At 35.8% G+C, this 20,047-nt stretch overlaps 1 protein-coding gene across 2 annotated transcripts; it reads right to left on the reverse strand.

Annotated features, from left to right (window-relative positions):
- Nucleotides 1-253: 253 nt before the first annotated feature.
- LOC141378530 (serine/threonine-protein kinase pim-2-like) lies at nucleotides 254-6,563 on the reverse strand. 2 transcript variants are annotated; one of them, XM_087290160.1, is made up of 8 exons: nucleotides 4,241-6,563; nucleotides 3,456-3,518; nucleotides 3,263-3,357; nucleotides 3,122-3,172; nucleotides 2,230-2,608; nucleotides 1,961-2,137; nucleotides 1,515-1,603; nucleotides 254-483 (listed from the first exon to the last, which is right to left on the reverse strand). In XM_087290160.1, exons 1-8 carry the CDS (start codon nucleotides 4,905-4,907, stop codon nucleotides 472-474), a joined length of 1,533 nt encoding a protein of 510 aa, XP_087146286.1. In that variant the 5' UTR covers nucleotides 4,908-6,563; the 3' UTR covers nucleotides 254-471. The 2 variants fall into 2 exon arrangements, with proteins under 2 accessions (XP_087146286.1, XP_087146287.1); XM_087290161.1 differs by lacking the exons at nucleotides 3,122-3,172; nucleotides 3,263-3,357; nucleotides 3,456-3,518 and having other exon boundaries at nucleotides 4,241-6,338.
- Between the last annotated feature and the right edge of the window lie 13,484 nt (nucleotides 6,564-20,047).

A 20,047-nucleotide genomic window follows, 5' to 3' on the forward strand; every position in this document is an offset into this window, starting at 1 on the left:
CATTAATAATGTATTATTAGTATTACATTTTTATTTTATTTATTTATTTATTTTTTTGAGAGAGAGGTCAAATAAATATTTTTTCCATCTGGGTAATTTGAAAAAAACCCTTAGTCTTTAGCGCTTTATGAGTCTAAAATTTCATTCAAAATGGTCTTAAAATGTCTTTTAAAAAGGTGAAACCTGTAAGAAAAAAAGTATGAAATCAGTGTACAATCAGTAACTGGTCACATAATAAATAAAAACAAGGAAATGATGTTGATTTTATAATGTTTAATAATTCACCAGTATAAAAGACACACACATGACATATATAGTGCATTTGCATATGTGTATAATAATAATATAATAACAATACATTCATTTGCCCTGCATTATTAAAGAAGTTGACAAGGCAACAATACAATACAAAAATCAATTCAATTCAGCAGTCCTCAGGTGTGCTGGGGTCGCTGAGTTGTTTCTCCTCTTTTACTCCATGACCTGAAACATAAATCAGTGTTATTTGTCTAAATGCATTACATTTTGGACACAGTTTAAAGGATTAGTACACCCACAAATGAAAACCCCGCTTTTAATCACTCATTCCAATCCCCTGAGACTTTTGCTTATCTTCTGTATTTTTTTGTAGGCTTACAAATATGTTCTTGGACCCTTATATGATTAGAGTAAGTCACATCCATTGTTTAAAAATTTTTACTTTTTTTGATTTAAGAAAGAGGTGCTTAACCGTGTTCCTGAAGATCTACCTTCCTCCAGAGTTCAGCTCCAACTCTGATCAAGCACACCTGAAGCAATTAATTAGTACCTGAACAACACTTGATCATTACAGGCAGGTGTGTTTGATATGAGTTGCAACTGAAATCTGCAGGAAGGTAGATCTCCAGGAACGGGGTTGAGCTCTCCTGATATCTTAATTTGTTTTCTGAAGATGAAAGTCTCAGTGGGTTGGAACGACATGAGGGTGAGTAATTAATAACAGAATTTTCTTTTTGGGGGGGTAAGGTAATGCTTTAAGACTTAAGATCAGCGGTGTCCAAACTTTTTTCATGAAGGGCCAAAAACCAGTCTTGATTGAGCTTGTTGGACCAAAGTATACAAAACTCATTACATTAAAGTTGCTATTGGTGATTTCCTAAGTCATTCAACATTTAAACAAAACTAGAGAGCATTGATTTATATTAACTAATGGAGTGTATATTCGTACAGTAAAAACAATCCTATTTATAACCAAATGGAGTTACACTAGTCAAGCTGCACCTGTTTTTTGCCTTGATGTGCATCACCGATGTGTTCCTCTATTTATTGAGTGACTATTTATATTTAATATAACATTTAATCGAATCATTTACTTTTAGTTTGCGTTTTTGTTGTCATTCTCACACTCTTCTAAGATTGTATGTTGGGCGAAATCAAAGGGCAAATCAAGTTACCAAGGGGCCAACTTTGGCCTGCCGACTCTAGTTTGGACACCTCTGCTTAAGATGATCAACAAAAATGAAAAGGCTTCATACCTTAAACCAGTTATGGAGATGCATCTGCTGCAGAGCGAGTCTCTCATCTGGGTCTGGCTGCAGACAACCGCAGATCATCCGGCAGCATTCTGTGCAGAAAGAAGAATGGGATGTTTAAGGTTAATAGTTTATAGACCTTATTCTACAATGCCGAAGTGCCTTAGTATTTCCGATTTAGTTGCCTACGGGAGAAATGACTAGGAATCATTAACAGTCAAACTGCTCGCTCTACAAACAAGCGTGTTCATGACTGTACATAAAAAGTAGAATGATATAATAAGACGATGTCGGTGTGCAACATTAACCAGCATAGCAAGCAGTTTATAACGTCTTAAAATCAGATTACATTACATTATCAGATAGATTACAATGGTTGCACTCGCTCGTACGTCAAAAATAGTTACAGTATAAGACCTGCTCTCTTTACACTTTGATGAAGCTCTCACCTTTTGACAGATCAGGGCTAGTCCAACGATAGTTCCTGATCAAGGAGTGGTCGGAGATACTAGGTAAAGCCCCACACATCATTGCAAACAGGACGATCCCTAGAGACCAAACAGTCGCCGGCTGTGCATGGTACCTGCCATACATTTCATATTCCGGAGGGAAATATTCTCTTGTGCCTAGAAAAAAAAAGATATCATCCAATGGTTTATATATTTAAACAGAATCTTTAGTGTGTGGTTTTTATGACAACAAAGTTCATAACACTTACCACAGAAGACTTTGTAGCCGGATCTCTTTACGGTCGAACCACAGCCGAAGTCTATTAGCTTTACCTCCAAAGTGTCTGGATTCACCAGGAGGTTTTCAAGTTTTATGTCCCGATGGAAGACACCGCGATCAAAGCAAACGCTCGCAGCATGAATGGCCTGCCACATTATATGGCGTCCCATCTTCTCATCAAGAGGTTTGTTGTTGTGGTTTAAGAAGCGAAGCAAGTCCATACAAGGTGTGGGTCGCTCCATGATTATAATGTAGTGGTCATCGTTGTCCTCCCAGTCTATGAGTTTGATTATCTCGGGGACGTAGGGACCATTGTTGGCCATGATTGCCAGGGCAATTTCTGTAGGGAGGGGTTTGGCATAACCAGGCTAAAGGAGAGAAATGATGACAATTAGATGGTTTCCTAAAGCTCACTTAATAAAAACTCAATAGTAATCTGACATTAGCATACATATAAGGCTCTGAAACAAACTAATCAAGTGGATTTATCTAAATACTGTTGTAAATGGAGTCTTTAGCTGATCTACTTTTTTTTTCTTCAGATGTTTTATGTAGTAGGCCAATAGTTTCACAAAACCATTTTGTTTTCACTTCTGTTTTAATTTCTACACGATAAAGTCTAGTTTGAATGTAAGCTGCTCGTTCTTCATGTGTGCTGTCATCTTTGTTTAGATCATGATTCAATTACAGTGGTTACCTCTAATTTCAAATGGAAAGCACACAGCAAAACAAAAGCCTTACTTTACTTGCTTACGTACTTACTAAAAGGACATGTTTTCATTTACTATATAATGTCTTTAATCCCATTTTGTCCCATGCTAAGAAAATCAAATCTAGAATCAAATCAAATCATGACATTGAATTGTTTCTGGACTACTCACCACCTTCATTTCCTTCATCATCGGTGACTTTACAGTATATTTCACAGCAACCTGATCAATAAAGCAAAGAATTAGCAGTTAGCATGTGGTAGAAGTTTTAAATAAAGCAATGATAAAGAAATGTTCTGTTAGTGAAAGCACCTCAAGTCCATCCCTGCGGCGTGTGGCTTTGTAGACTGAGCCGAATCCACCTTTGCCCAGCTTGTCACCAATTTTGTAATGCCTTAAAATGATGTCTGGTAAAAAATAAACAACTCTAGTCAGTATGATGTACAATTTTAGATATATATATATTTTTTTTCACGTGTAATACTAATAACAATTTTTATCTTACCATTTTCTGTGACGTCCTCCTCTAGCTGCTCAGCAGCAGGGACATGGTCCTCTAAAGCAGAAGCTGTAATATGAATCAAGTCACCGTTATGTAAATAGCACTTTATATAATACAGATTTTTTAATTAGTCTATGAATGTGAAGTCACATATTGAGACTTATTTTAATTTCATCCCACTCAGAAATCTGATATATGTAAATTTGATATACTGTGTGTGTGTGTGTAGCCACAAATAAACATATATAATTATAGCTAATATATTTGTACATATTACATATTTGCTTATTTTTTACTGCTTATTTTTGTACATATGTATGTATTTATAATGCAAAAGGTTGAAAAAACATACATAAACGACAATTTTTGCAATCATTTAACATATATGGCTATGATTAACTTGTATGTCATATTTGTAATTTGCATATATTTTATATATCACATTTCTATAGACCATTTTGAGGGATGTAAACATTAACAGTGGTTCTAACATATATCCTGTTTTAGATTTTTTATTTCCACAGCTTCCGAGAATACAAAAATGTCCACATATTGATAAATATTGCTGTGATGGCTGTTTTAACGTTAAGTTATGATTGGATTTGCCTTTTGTTAAGGTTATGAAATAGTTTGACATCAAGCAGGAATTGTTCACGGGCCAATGACATTAATACATTGAACATTGAATATACATTGAATATACAAGACCAGTTATAAATTATTACTTGATTAGATTTTTGGCTGTTAAACAAAACTTGTATCATAACCACTTGTGAGTGTGATTTTACCTCTACTAGACTTCGAAGTGAAGAGATGAGTGAGTCTCTTCCAGAAGCCCTTTTTTTCCTTTCTTGCTTCAGGAACCTCATCAGGCCCAATGGTTGTTTCAATGGGCTGACAAGATACTTTCTGCTTCAACATGGCTTCATGGTAGTCCTTCGTGGCCTGGACAAGGTCGTATGTTCTAGATTTGCAAAGAAAGTCTGGCCACTTCCAGAAGCCCTTTTTTTCCTTTCTTGCTTCAGCAACCTCATCAAGCCCAACGGGTGTTTCAATGGGCTGACTAGAAACTTTTTGATTTAACATGGCTTCATGGTGGTCCTTCGTGGCCTGGACGAGGTCGTATGTTCTAGTTTTGCGATGGAAGACTGGCCACTTCCAGAAGCCCTTTTTTACCTTTCTCCCTTCAGTAACCTCATCAGGCCCAACGGGTGTTTTAGTGGGCTGACAAAAAACTTTCTGATTTACCTCAGCTTCATACTGGTAGTCCTTCGCAGCCTGGACAAGGTCGTATTTTCCAGTTTTGCGATGGAGGAGCTTCCAGGAGCTTCTCTTTTTCTCCTTTCTCCCTATCTTTCCAACCTCAACATGCGGCTCATTAGAAACATGAAGATGGTTCTCTGGCATGTTGGGGGTGTACTTGAGTAGTACACAGGGACTGCGATCAGACTTCATGATGACAAATGTTTTCTAATAACAAACTGTTAATAGTAAACCGATCAATCTGCAACTCAAAATGCCAAAACTACAACCCACAAAAGCAAGTAGTAGAATGTCAGGCGATGATGTCATCCAGGGGCATTCTAAGAATTCTAATATGGAATGCTTTGGGCTGTTGTTATTTTTCAAATGTTCTAATCTTTCCAAGTTTGAAATGAATGGGATCCCGTTTTGTGTTTATAGTGGTTTGTAAATGCAGCAAAGGGTTGCTTACAGGCTAAAATTGTTAAGAAATCTGCATGGAGGAGTACATCAGATGTCAATAATATGACAATTGTATTATATTGGGCAAATAAATTGCAGCAGCCTCATATACATGCTGCTGTTTGTGTTGTTATTAATGGTAAAAGAAGAAAATGACTCACTTTTTGTGACTTGTAAGGATACATATACATAAATATGAATGTATACGTCCCTTTTTTTGTATATTAATTTTTAGTGAGGTCCAAATTATCAAGGTGAACCAACAGAGTGTCTTTATTTTCGTACTCTTATTTCTTGGTTATCAATTTCTAATGACATTATGAATAATTAAATTCAGCAAAGAAGCAGTGGAAAAACTTTAATTCTTTGATTTACTGCACATTTTGTTACAAATCTCTGAAATATTCTTGCAAAATGTGACATTTTGTAAGGAAATATCCAAGAAAATGTGTATGTCTTTGTCTTGCTTTGACTGCTAAGTCTATTTAATAGATTCTGATGTACAGACATGGGAAAAAAATCTCAGCTTGAGTAAAACATAAGTTTTTGTTTCATTCTACACAGTTCTGATCAAATTTCTTCCCAATTTAATATAACTATGTAGCCATTTTAGCATAAATCAATTTAAAATGTAAGTAGAAGTAAGTTTTAGACGTGTTTATAAAAGTTTAGTTTATTTAAAGTTAAGAAATCAATAGCTTAGGACACATTAAGCACATCAAATAAAAACTTTTGTTATTTTGACCAACTTAAAAATGCTCTAAATGACAATGTTTTTATTTGAAATCTGGAAGAAATTGTATCAGTCCTTTATAGAATAAAACTAATAACAGCTTCCCCAAACCCATAACTAATAAACCCAGAGAAATGGAGAATCTCTAATTCCCAAATGCAGGGTTCCACATAATTTATTCATGCCATCCCAACACCAATCGACTAAGTTAATGTAACAAATTTAAGTGGATTGAACAAACTGAGTTATCTCCAAAAAATCTCAAGAATTGAGTTGCTTCAGCTAATTTTACTTAAATCAGCAGCAAAATCAACAAAATCAGCAGCAATTTTATGTAATTTTATTTTTATAGCTGTATATTGTGACTCAAAAGTTCGAAATATTACAAATATTTAGGACACACAAGCACTTATGTACTTATTATTGAAATGTCATCATATTAGACAACAAAATGACAACAACTGTTGACTACAATTGTTTTATGTTACTTTAACTTATTTAAATAAGTTAATTATGTTCCAACTACATTTTTTTCAGTGTTTCAAAGTTTAAATTCATATTTTAGTCAGTTTGATTAATATAAGTTTGAACAGAAAAGTTAAAAACAGTGTAGTTATAACCTGTAATCTGTAAGACTTGCTGCGTGTTTATTTAGGTCAATGTCTGTTCATGCTCTCCTCTTTCCGTAATATCAAACAGACTCACATATATATATATATATATATATATATATATATATATATATATATATATATATATACACATTGAGTTTGTTTGCAGTGAGTTTGTGTATGTGCGTGTGTTGTTGTGGGTGTATTTGCAAGGATCGAGTTTATATGTAGGCCCTATATGCGAGTGTGTTGGTGTGTTGGCAGGGCCGGAGTGGGACACCTTTTCAGCCCTGGAGTTTCAAGCCTCAGACCGGCCCACCTCAGTTCACGACAGACTATATTAAAATAAGGTCATTTCCAAATCAGTTTCTAATTACACTATCACGTCTTTTTTTGAGAAAACAGCTGCTTTAGAACTTTAAATGTTCAACAACCCTAACAGTATCATCTGTCTTAACAATAAAAATGAAAACAATAAGCTACTCTCACGAGGATCGAACCCGGGTCCACGGTGTCTTGATCTTACGTGCTAACCGCTGGACCACAATAGCTGTGTTCAGAAAGGAGACACAACTGACTTTTATAATCATTAAAATAGATGAAAAGAGAAGCGATGCGGTGAAATAATGAATAAAAAGGCTGTGGTCAAGTAAATAAATAAATTTAAAAAGTGTGACTGCTGAGAGCAACAGATTCTGCAGCTAGGGACACCGGCCCTCGCGGCCATAAAACGGACCGGCCCACCGGGAATTCTCCCGGTCCTCCCGATTAGCCAATCCGGGCCTGTGTGTTGGTGTGTTTGCATGCTGCAAGTTTATATGTATGTGTGTAAATGTGGGTGTTTATGCGGGAATCGAGTTTATACGTATATTAATTTGAAATATTGATTTCAGCTTTGGCGGGTTAGACAGACACCTCCACTAGCCACTTTGGCTGGTTGTAAATAATATTTAAATTGTGGTTTTCTTAAAAGCAGGGTTCGACTATAAGAATGACCCAATATGCGTGCAAATGTGATCTTAGAGTTGAGAAACAGCACGACTGACAAAAAATTGCTTTCGCGCGAGAAGAAGAAAGCAGATGAATACGGAATGAGAGGATAATAATCACTCGCGCTAACAGCCGATGTGATGCGCGCGATTGCTTAAAGCGCGTGCGCGCTCCTGTTTCCTTCCTTGAAAGCATTGCTTTCGCTTTGAACAGATTATTAATTGGCCTTAACCGTGTGATCATCCCTATCACACAGTATGTTTTTCGCCTGCTTTCTTTTGCCTATACGGTTATTTTTGTTTGTATGGCTTAATTATCATTTTTTACAACAACATTTGCTTTAATATGAGATAACTCTCTATTTATGTGTAGTTAACTGATCTGAGAGACCTTTAGCATATTACTGTGCATATTTTTGATACATGACAATTATTATTTTTAAAAAACTATTATTTTTCTTTGTTTTTTTTAAAGAAATGTTTTGTTAAAAAAAAGTATACTCCTATATTTATATTGTGTTGACGCATTTAAAATTTGTGGCTAAGAAATATTTTTAGTTTGGTGTGGTCAGAGATAAGTTAGGTAAATCCTTAATTTTGAGTTCTGAAAAGACCTGTGAAATAAAATCTAATTGCAGTATAACACTATGAAACCATGACCCATTTGCTCATACACGACACACAAATTGTGAAATGAATGAGGAGGCATGTGAACATAACACAAAATCTAAATCATGTAATTTTAGCATATCAAAGTCATATTTATGCATATACAAAAATTATTTTCCCAACAACAAAATTGTGGCTAGTAAAAATGCAGAGTGGCTACGTTGGAAAACTACTAGCCATTGTGGCTGGTGTTTAAAAAAGTTAATGTAAAGCCCTGATTGAGTTTATATGTATGTGCGTGTGTATGTGGGTGTATGCGTGCGTGTATCTGCGCGTTTCATATATGTTGTTTGGAATAACCAATAGTATAGGTGTATATGCGAGTAATTTATAGGTGTATATGCACATGTTTTATGACTGTGTTGATAAGCGAAGTTTGATTTAAATCCTACACGGCGCCGAGTGTGTTGATAAGCGAAGTTTGGTTTAAATCCTACACGGCGCCTCACACTGCTCTGACCAATAGACCTTTTACGCACTTCCGCATTTTTCGAATGGAAATACGTCAATGTAGTGCATTAGAACTTCCTGTTATCATAGCGGCAGATACGAAAAATGGCAGAGTCGAAGAATCGCAGTTTCTGTTGTGTTCCAGGCTGTTCGTCTTCTAACCAAAACAGCCCTACCTTTTATTTAATTCTTTTCCTGTTGATCCAAACCTGAAACCCAAATGGATACAGGCGATCTGAAGAGAGGAAGGGCATAGTTTTCATGTTAAAACAGGTAGCACCTATGTCTGCAGCCGGCACTTCGCTCCGGATGATTACGGTGGTGTAATCATGAAGACTGGTGTTGTCCCGAGCCTATTCCCTTGGAACAACTTTACAGCTCCTTTGAGAAGGGAGTCAGTATATGACAGAACCTACAAACGTCAGTCTAAACAGCTATGCTGTAAAGATAGCGATATGGTGGTTAAGGCAGTAAGGAGGGATCACGACTACGTGACACACCCACCTGCATTGAGTTAAACCAATGACTGTAAAAAATATGGACGACGCGACAGCCCCTTTTCCTATTGAACGCCTTGAGGGCAAAACGCCTGCTTGACGGGCACAAACTGTCCCAAAAGACTGCTGAAATTGGAGCCTTGACATGAGCAGAAGGACTGTCTGATGGAGCCAGAGGAGGAGCCGCGAAAATGAGCGGAGTCGAGCTTCCAACCAAACGCTTTATGTAAAATCAACCACGCCCCCCGAACTGCTCAGCATGCGTTTGCTGTCATATCAACACAAATGGATGTAATAACGTTAACAAATATGAGGGTTTTATATATTCAATCGCGCCAGCTCCGGGCCGCAGCGCATAACCTACTCGCGGCGTCGCAGGCTGATTTCGGCTCGCATGCGGCAGCGCCGGCTCGCTCGGCCGCCGCATCTGGCTCGATTGACTCGGGCTGGAATCGGGCAGTGAGTCCAGGCATCCGGAGTAGTTCCAGCAGAGGTAATCAGTCTGAGCTCTGAGCGGTAAGTCTCCGGCAGGCGAGAATCTAGCCGAACTGGTCCGAGTGTATTTTGCTATCTGGGTGGCTAGGCGTGTATCAGCAAACTAATAAAGCCCGAAAAAAGCTCTGACCTTAGTGAATAAACAGTGTTCCACCAGGATCATGTATGTCAGAAACTATAGTTTGCTGCTGAACTCATTTTGTCATGGTAAAATAACACAGAAATCGAATAATAACACTTCAGTCTCCTGCCGAAGCTCAGACGCGCTGCTTTGAGAAACTGTCAATCACAGCTGTCAATCACGATGACACGCCTAGTATTAAATTACTGCTAAAAACAAACTGTTTACAAAAATGAAGATCTGCACCTATTTCAGCACAATAACCAGTGCCTTAATCGACCAGAACCATCTTTCGGACATTTTATTGCAAGTGTAATTAATTTTTTTATTTGGGCTCAAGTCTCCTTCATTAACACGGAGGAGGCGGGCTTTATGACTTGTACTGCAGCCAGCCCCCAGGGGGCGATCTAACGGCCGAGACCTTCACTCAAACGCAGGCTTGCGGCACACTTGGTCCCAAACCTGAGCTGTGTCATGGTAACACAATGAGGACAAGGAAGGTTATCTCTTTTCATCAATTTATTCGAACACACAGTGGATTAATAAATAGGAGAAGCAGGTAAGTGATAGTCTTTGCAGATGAGCTGATGAATGTAGTTCACAATGTAAACAAGGATCTTCATTCAAGCATAGAGCATAAAGTCACTTCCCTTAATGATAGCTTATGCATCCACAGGCTTAGGAGAAACGTCCTTAGGAGAAACATCCAAAGGAGAGAAGAAACATCCATGGAAGAAGGCGAGTCAGGGAGAAGGTAAGGTGAACCATCTGACATCAATTCCAGCCACTGACTGACTGGAATCGAGGAGGCTTTATGGGGAACAGTAATTGCTGGTGCAGGTGTGTCCTATCAGGATTCAAGTGAGAGTGCTCTGGTGTGATGAGAGGTGGCAGGAGGTGGGGAGCGATAATTGGTGGTGAGGGAAACTGATGGTGAGAGGAATGGTGACTGTAGCAGCAAGAACGAGCCGGGTATGTGACAAGCTGGGCCAGTTTGCATTTCTGTATGGAGTTTGCATATTCTCCCGTGTTGGCGTCTCCCTCCTGGTGCTTTGGTTTCCCTCATGCGTCCAAAGACATGCGCTATAAATTAATTGAATAAACTTAATTGGCTGAAGTGTGTGCATGCGAGAGTGTGTGAGTGTTTCCCAGTACTGGGTTGCTGCTGGAAGGGCATCCGCTGCGTAAAACATATGCTGGAATAGTTGGTGACTCATTCTGCTGTGGCGACCTTTAAAATAGAGACTAAGCCAAAGGAAAATGAATGAATGAAATATTTTAGAGAACAAGGTCTGAAGGAATGAAGGTTTCCTCACCATTTAATCACAATCAAGTGGTTCTAAGCACAAAACTAGATATTTTGAAGAATGTTGGGAAAAAGCAGCCATTTCCATCTATTTTTTTAAAAGTTTTTAACAGTCTTCAGTATGTTTTTATTCAAAATGTTCATTTTTGGGTGAACTATCGCTTTAAGGGTACGCTTGAACATAACATACAACAGATCGACGTTGTTTATTGACCTTTTGAGCAAAATGAGAGCATCATAGAAAGCAAAAAACAACAAATATAGATCTTTAAATATGGACAGTAACAAAGTATTATGCTAATTTTGAGTTATTTTTAAACAGCAATGTACTAAAAATAATAGATACTTGTAGAAACAGCAATGTCAAAATGGCTTCTGTTCACATAAATCCATAAAAATGATAAAAATGATTTATTATGCATGCCGAGGTGGCATGGGGGCTCAGTGGTTAGCACTGTTGCCTCACATCAAGAAGAACAATGATTCGAGTTAAAGAGCCCATATTATGGGTTTTTGAAAATTCCCCTCCATGTAGTGTGTAACACAGCTCTAAGTGAAGTGAAGTATCCAGCTAAGGCTTAAATCTGTAAGAATACAGTGTTTAAAACGGTTGATTCATCTATAAAAGAGTCGACTCCTAGTGCTTCAAACGAGTCGCCTTGATACTGATTCATTAGGTGTTTCGCCATGACGTACGAACGAAACCAAGTTATTCATGTGCACGCGCAAACCCGGGAGATTTCAAACCTGAGGCCCCGCCCTCTGACGCAGAAACCCAGACACACACACACACACACAAACATGCCGGTCGATTGAAGTCACACTGCAGATGGATATATTGAGTCTCTACCCAAAGATGAAACCTCAGCATTATAGCCAAGCAGTTGGAAACTACTGGAAACTTCTGGAAACTACATGCTACAAAGAATACTTCATCAGCGTTTGTTAAAGGAAGGATCAGTAAAGAGTAACTTACTGATGGACGTCAGGATGGGTTTCTTCCTCCATTTCTCAAGTGTAAGTACGTGCGATTAAAGTTGTCTCGTTGTCTCCAGCTTGCAAATGTATTTAGTTGTGATTTGTTACTTGTAACCGCGTGTACTGTATCAGGTTAACTCGCTATATTCTCTTATCGCGTGCAAAGCCACGTTAAAAACGCGACGCGTGCAGCTTTGTTAACGGAGCTCCGTGGACGAGGAGTAGTGTGTGTGTCTGTGTGTGCGTGTGCGCGCGCTGTCGTCCGGAGGTGTGTGTAATTGTGTGTGTGTGTGTGTGTGTGTGTGTGTGTGTGTGTGTGTGTGTGTGTGTGTGTGTGTGTGTCTGTGTCTGTGTCTGTGCGCGCGCGTTGTCGTCCGGAGCAGGGTTAAGTGCGCGTGTGTGTGTGTGTGTGTGTGTGTGTGTGTGTGTGTGTGTGCAATATGTGTGTGTGTGTCTGTGAAAAGAGCAGAGTGAGAAGCTAGGAGATCTCCTCAACTGTTTTTGGAGTTTTTGCTCAATAAAATAGTTAGTCGTCTGAATTTTCAAGTCCATAGTCTGTATTTACATTGACCCACTGGCAGCTAAAATCCACGCCTACACTATCGAGCGTGCATGAACTGTGATTACTTTTATATTGCTGATTAGCTGTTGTGCATTTCACTCTCTGACTGAAGGCAGTCGACCAATCGCAACAGACTGTCATTGGTCCAATCAGCGCAGATTAGCTTCGCGCTAAGGAGGGGTTTGGGAACAAATGAATCACTGGACGATTCATACAGGAGTCGCTGGGATAATTAGGTAAAAATAAATGCAGATTATAAGACCACGAAAGTGTTTTTTGACCTTGCATGTATATTAAACTGTTGTTGGAGACCCTTACAACCAAGATATGACCCTATTTCATGTATAATATGGGCTCTTTAAGGCTGTGTCAGTTGGCATTTCTGTGTAGAGTTTGTCCTCCCCATGTTGGCGTGGGTTTCTTCTGGGATTCTCCACAAGTCCAAAGACATGTGCTAAAGGTGAATTGGATGAAATAAATTGGCCTAAAAACTAAAATGAGTGTGTATTGGTGTTTCCCAGTATGGGGTTGCGGCTAGAAGGAGATCTGCTGCGTAAACCATATGCTGGATAAGTTGGCAGTTTATTCCGCTGTGGCAACCTGAATGAATTAATGTATGCATGCCAGGCCATAGGTGGCGATTTGACTTAGTAAGAAACACTGTGTCTGTGCATATACAGTCTTGTAGTCCAACACTTGTTTTAGTTGTAAAGGTAACACACAAAAGTAGTACTGATTTACATGCCCTTTAAAACCTGTCTTAAAAAGTTTGCATTTTTAGGCCTCAAATGCTGTTGATGTTTGAACAAATGGCCAAAACGTTTTGTAATAGTTATAAACTCTTGTATAGGGCAGTTCATTGAAGTCTAAATGAGTGAGAGCACTAAATTTGTACATTGATGAGAACTGTCAGGTCACACATATTGCCCTCACTCTGTCTGTAACTGCTAATTTGCTGTGTTTTGTGGTTCATGCTGACATAGCCAATATAAATGTATGTCACCTGACCTTCTTATCCCACAGACTGAACTCCGATGGCTCTGGAATCGGGAATTTTGATGACACGCACATTTGAATGGTAATTGTTTGTCAGGCAGAACATTTGCCTGACTCGGTCATGATAAAACTGCATTTGATTGGCAATTAATTCACAGGAACGATGGAAATGCATCAACATTTTTCATTCATATTCATACACTGTGTAGGTCAAGTACACCCTGTCTTTATAGTGGCGTGGAGAGTATATGGAAAATCAGGCATAATCAAGACATGCCGTTTGTGTAATGTGTAAATTGGTCTTTCTTTAATTAACAATATCATAACTTCAAAAGGGTTAAAGTGGTCCCCTGCATGTTGCATACCGGTTATCACCTGATGCAAATAAATAAATAAATGAATAAATAAATAAATACATAATAATAATAATAAATTATTAAAAACCTAATAATAATATTTCTAATATTGTTAAATAATAAAAACTATAAGTAATAATAAATAAATTATAATAAGAATAAATAAATAAACAATTAAATAAAAACAATAAACAATAATAAAAATGATAAATAAATAATATAAACAAATTTTTTAATAATAATAAAAACAAAAAAATACATGATAAAAACAATAAATAAATGAATTAAAAGCTAAAATCAATAGTAAATAAATAAATATAATAAATAAATAAGTTATAAAAGAAATAAATAAAAAAATTAATAAAAAACAAAATAAATAAATAATACAAATAATAAACAATAAAACAGCAAATAAATAATAAAAACAATAAATAATGAAAACAATAAATAAATAAATAAATAAAAACAAATAATAAAAAACAACAAATAAATTAATAAAATAAAAAACAAAAATAAAAAAATAAAAAAATAATAAATAATAAAAAATAAATAATAAATAAAAAAATAAAAAATAAAAAATAATAAAAAATAAATTTATATTTTATAAAAAATATAAGAAATAAATAATAAACAAATATAAATAAACAACTAAAAATAATAAACAATAAATAATAATAATAATAATAATAATAATAATGATAATGATAAATGATAAAATAAATAAATAATAAAAAACAATAAATAAACAAATTATAAAAACAACAAATAAATAATGATAAATAAAAAATGATAAAATAAATAAATGATAAAAAACAATAAATGAAAAAATAATAAAAACAATTAAATAAAATTAAAAAAGTAAAATTATTGCTAAACGTAAAAACCTAAATAAAAATGAATTAGTAATTAATATTATTCAAATAAAACATTTATTTTTACTATTTAAAATGTTAATAAAATAAGCAAAAATAAATAGCAGGCTGTCCAAATAATTCTAAAATAACAGATTTTGTATACCGACTCTGTAGGGATTTACATCCGAAATCCCCATACTCCATAAACATTTCAATAACACAGTTTTCACACTGACTTTTGGCCCAAATCCTTCTCGTCAACTCAAAAATAAAACTAATTAAATTACCCCTCCGACCCGCTGTTTATCAAAAGCAGGAGGTAATACAGTAGTAGGATTTCTCCTGGGTATAGTGCAATACTTAAGAGGCTGAAATTACCTCTGGCTCATAAAAATGTTGAAATTACATTCCTATGTAAAAAGAGATTGTGAATCAAAGGGGTAGTTTGTGAACTGCAGCTTACAAATGCCAACTGCTATGGTATTACTTTTACCAATTGTTTTTGTGGCTTTCAGCATCATACTAATGCCACACGGGTATTTAGAAAGCTTTGGAGGTCAGCACAATTAGGTAATTACCTAGATGCTAGCATATTAGCATACCAGCTCATGTAAAATACTAGTGTGACTCCGGAAACAAAGCAATGGCACTGGAGAAAAAAAAAGCAGAAATATCTCTGTTTCTGTTTAAAGTTTAATGTTTATGCTGACAAAAGGCCAGGGCCGAATAAGCCAATGGGCATCCCACCCCTGGGAGGGGGGAAAATGCCTATTTTGGAGTGTCTATCACAGAGACAACATAACTAAAGAGAGCAATAAACAGCAATATGAGTGGTATTGCTTGCAAAGTGCATGGCAAATTGTTTTGACGTGATCGATCGTGAACCCGGTTCGAATAAAGCGTCTGATGAACATGTTCTTCCTTTTTGCCTATTATATATCAGATTTTGCCTACTCTTTATCACAAGGAAGACAATTAGGAACCATTAATACGTGTGTGTTATGGAGTACTCAGATTAAACTGATTAAAGAGGTGTTATATCCAAATCATATGCATTAAAACTCATAGAAGCTATATATTAAAAATACCCTTAAATATGCATTTTTAGTACTGCTTCTGTGAACTTGAACAAGTAAATTAAAGTCCATTCATTTTCACTAGTATTAGTATTTTTTTTTAAGTAGACTAGACATAGTAGACTAGAAATATATGTACTGAATATCATTTATTTAAAAAATGCGAGCAATACATTATAGATTAACTTTATTTAAAAAAATATATAATATTAATGTACTGTTTCATTCTGCTGCGGCGACCCCAGATTAATAAAGGGACTTTAGGTGGATTCAAACAAACAAAAACTGCACAAAAAATTTAGCTCCTGGGACATATTTGGCGCTCTCCACAAATGTATATAGTGGTAAGTAATCAGAATGAGCTTTGGTTGTGTACATCTGTAAAATCTTCAGAACACAAATGAAGATACTTGTAATTAAATCTAAGATAAATCTTAATGCCTATGCCGTACATTAGAGCCAAATAGATTCATATGTTTTATTTAATTTGATTCTTATTCACAAGCTTACACTTTGTTTCAATTCTTGATTCGGTTCCTGATTGAGTGAGTACAGGTTCAGCGCAAATGCAACTAATGTTTCTAAAAATAAATAGTGAACATTAGTTTAGATGTTTTAAGTACTTTTTATTAGTGTTAAATATGAAATTTGTAAAATAAATAAATAAATAAATAAGATTCATGGCTTTTCATAATTGATATTGAAATGTAATAATGACATAAACAAAGATCAATTGCAAAAAAGTTAAGTCTTAAAAAATCCTTAAGTAGTGTGTATCTCAAGTAATTAAATCTTACATTTATTAGTTAATAAAAAAAATAAAAAAATAAAAGATGATCAAATGTTTTTGTTTTGTTTCCGGCACATTTAGAAGAACATGAGTGTGTAAATGATAACTGATAATGATAAATTCAAGTTCCATTTTAGGTGAATCATCTGTTTAAACATTTTAATTTGTCTTTTTATGTCATTATTCTCATTCTAAATATGCATGACAGAATTAAGTTTGTTATACGGACTGTTAAAAGTTTACTTTGTGTTTCTTGTGTTAAATCCTAATGAAAAGTATGCCAATTATTTGTGTTTTTGGCTTAGAAAAATACACAGAGAAACATCTTAATGTACAGTATATAGTATATAATATACAGTATAAAGTCAAAATTATTATCCCTTCTGCGATTATTATTATTTTTTATTTGTCAAATATTTCCCAAATGTTGTTTAACAGAGAAAGAAAATTTTCACAGTATTTCCTATAATATTTTTTCTTCTGGAGAAAGTCTTATTTGTTTTATTTCAGCTAGAACAAAAGCAGTTAAAACCATTTTAAGGTCAATATTATTAGCCTCCCTAAGCAATATTTTTTTTTCGATTGTCTACCATACCACAAACCATAGTTAATAATAACTTGCCTAATTACCCTAACCTGCCTAATTAACCTACACTCTCAGAAAAAAGGTACAAGAGCTGTTACTTGGGTGGTACCGTTTCGAAAGGTACATATTTGTACTTAAGGGTGCTTATTAATAAAGGTATTAATTAATACCTAAACATTTTAAGAGGAGCCCTTTTGTACTTAGCTACTAAGATGTACCCTTAAGGTATTAATAAGGACCCTTAAGTACAAATATGTACCTTTCAAAAAGGCGCCCCAATGACAGCTCTTGTACCTTTATTTTTTGAGAGTGTAGTCAAGTCTTTTGATTTCACTTTAAGCTGAATACTAGCATCTTGAAAAATATTTAGTAAAATATTATTTACTGTCTTAATGGCAAAGATAAAATAAATCAGTTATTAGAAATGAGTTATTAAAACTATTATGTTTAGAAATGTGTTGAAAAAATCTTCTCAATGTTAAAAAGAAATTGGGGAAAATTTAAACAAGGGGAGTAATAATTCAGAAGCGCTAATAATTCTGAATTCAACTGTAAAAAATTGTAATGCCTGAAAACCCCTTTTCATCACCCATAACTGTCCTGTTTTTGCTTTTAGGAGAAAAAAATAACGTATACTCAAAAGTTCCACAAGTGACTGAATCAAGGTCTTTCAAGGATAAAAAACCAAGAGGGTCTAATTTACCTGCTGAAATGGATCCATTAGAAACTCTATTCATTGAGTGCACAGCCCAGTAAGTCCATTTCATGCTTTTAAGAGCTCTTTATTTTGCAAAAAATGCATGTTGCCTTTACTATAGTAACACTTTTGCAGTTTATTCGAAATACATGGCTACTTTTGAATGGCCATCGGTGCAGAAAGATTCATTATTTTATTTTTTTAAACAGGTAGCATAAGCAGCTGATGTTAACCAGCCAAAATTCGACCTCTGAAATTTGCAATACTGAAAAAACACACCTGCTTTCCTCTCATTTGAACTTCAGAGATGAATTCCCACCCGTGTCCTTTAAACTCCAGGGGTCACTGTTGCTCTTTATTCTGTTTTTCCCCATCTAGCGATTGTGAGCAAGGCATATTCATCCAGTCAGGACCGACAATTTGATGCATTTCTTTAGTAGCATTGTAAAATATAATAACAACATAGTCTGTTTTGCACAATCCAACTTTTTTAGTATAGTAGATAAAGAAGGTCAGAGGTAAATAATGAGGTAAAGAAACAAATGGCTGGTCAGCAAACCTCTCTGTCTATCTTTCTCAATAACAGAACTGGGAAATATAATCTGAAGGGAGCGCTTGTTTCTTTGAGGGAGTTCAGGGTTAAAATTGGTAACTCTGACTGTGTTAGGTTGCCATGATTATACTGGGAATGATACTGTCTTTGTTCGGTGACGGAAACCAGAGCAAACCCACAGTAACATGGGGAGAACAAGCCATCGCTACACAGAAATGCCAACTAGCCCAGCCAGGACTCAAACCAGCGTTTTTCTTGCTGTGAGGAGACAGTGCTAAGCACTGAGCCGCGAAACTGTTATAAAATTCATTACAAATCATGTTTATGACAGATTTATGACAAGTTATGTTGTCTTAATGATGTCAGGTTGTCATGACAAAGACATAAACCCTAACCTGTTTTTGTCTATGTCAAGTTGTCATAAAGACATCTCGAACAATGTCATCTTTATATTTAAAATTACTTAACTGAGCTAATGACACACTGTAAAAAACATCTGTTAATTAACAGTTCATATACAATATTTTGTGAATCACAAGTGTTTTGCGTTTATTTACAGTTTTGAATTGCTTTATGGGATGTTGATCTCTGCTCTGTTGAATTTTGATGTTGAAATTTCAACTGTACAGTTTAACAAAGTGACTTTTATTCAACCCTGGCTCATTCTGAAAATGTACCGCTATATACATTTCTGGAGAGCGCCAAATACGTCCCCGGAGCTTTTTTCAGCCTTTTTTTCGCAAATCCACCAGAGGTCGCTGTGTACACTTTTTGAGATCTCATATTTCTCTTGCGAGTACAATTCGTGCCAGCTGTTCTCACGTTAATCTACCAAAGGCTGCTGTCGACTGACTGACTGACCGATTGACTGACCCACCCTCCTCCTTCCTTGAAGCCAACCAATAGTGTTTTCAAAAGCACTGATTGACCAGTGCCCACTCACTTCCCTAAACCCAACCAACAGTTTTAATAAGCAATCCAGAAAAAGAAAAGCCCATTTTTACCACGTTTTCAGACCTCTTTCTCGCCCTGTTATTTACTTGTTTATTTTATTTTTTGGCTTCTGTTTTTGTCTTACCTGCTTTCTGGAACCGTTTTTACTGGACTCGAACCCCAACATCGAGGTCAACTTCTCTCTGCGTCTCAAATATCCTGACATACATGGTGAGCTAACTAGACAAACTGGTAAAAGCGGGAAAGCCATCCATGCAGACGTAAGCGGACAGCTGGTAAGCTTGAAAAGGAACGGTGTCATACCGCCCCATTGCATTCGTTTTAAAAACAAAATGCTGCCATACATACTTCTGGCTACGTAATTCGCGATCTTTAGAAACATACATAGTGAGACCTTTTCAGAATGAGCCTATGTTGCTTTTATTGACATTTAAGTAGTTTGAAATAATATAATGTATCAGAAACGTGTAGAATAAGTCTGTAAAATAACAGAAAATGTACTGGCAGTTTATTAAAAGTTATTTTTTAACGTAATATACAACAGAAATCCAGACAATATATCACTTTAAACTATTAAAAATGTTAATAAAAGTTAAATCTTCGATCTTTTCAAGGTTA

This window comes from Danio rerio, chromosome 17, assembly GCF_052040795.2.
Source record: "Danio rerio strain M-AB ecotype USA chromosome 17, GRCz13ab, whole genome shotgun sequence".
Classification (NCBI taxonomy): domain Eukaryota; kingdom Metazoa; phylum Chordata; class Actinopteri; order Cypriniformes; family Danionidae; genus Danio; species Danio rerio.

Bases quoted from the DNA above. Each gene is read 5' to 3' on its own strand.
- LOC141378530 (XM_087290160.1), bottom strand. From the start codon at position 4,907: ATGAAGTCTGATCGCAGTCCCTGTGTACTACTCAAGTACACCCCCAAC. The intron at 3,173-3,262 runs GTGCTTTCACTA...TTTATTGATCAG, and splicing joins GCCGCAGGGATGGACTTGAG to GTTGCTGTGAAATATACTGT. The intron at 1,604-1,960 runs GTGAGAGCTTCA...CTTTCTGCACAG, and splicing joins TAGCCCTGATCTGTCAAAAG to AATGCTGCCGGATGATCTGC.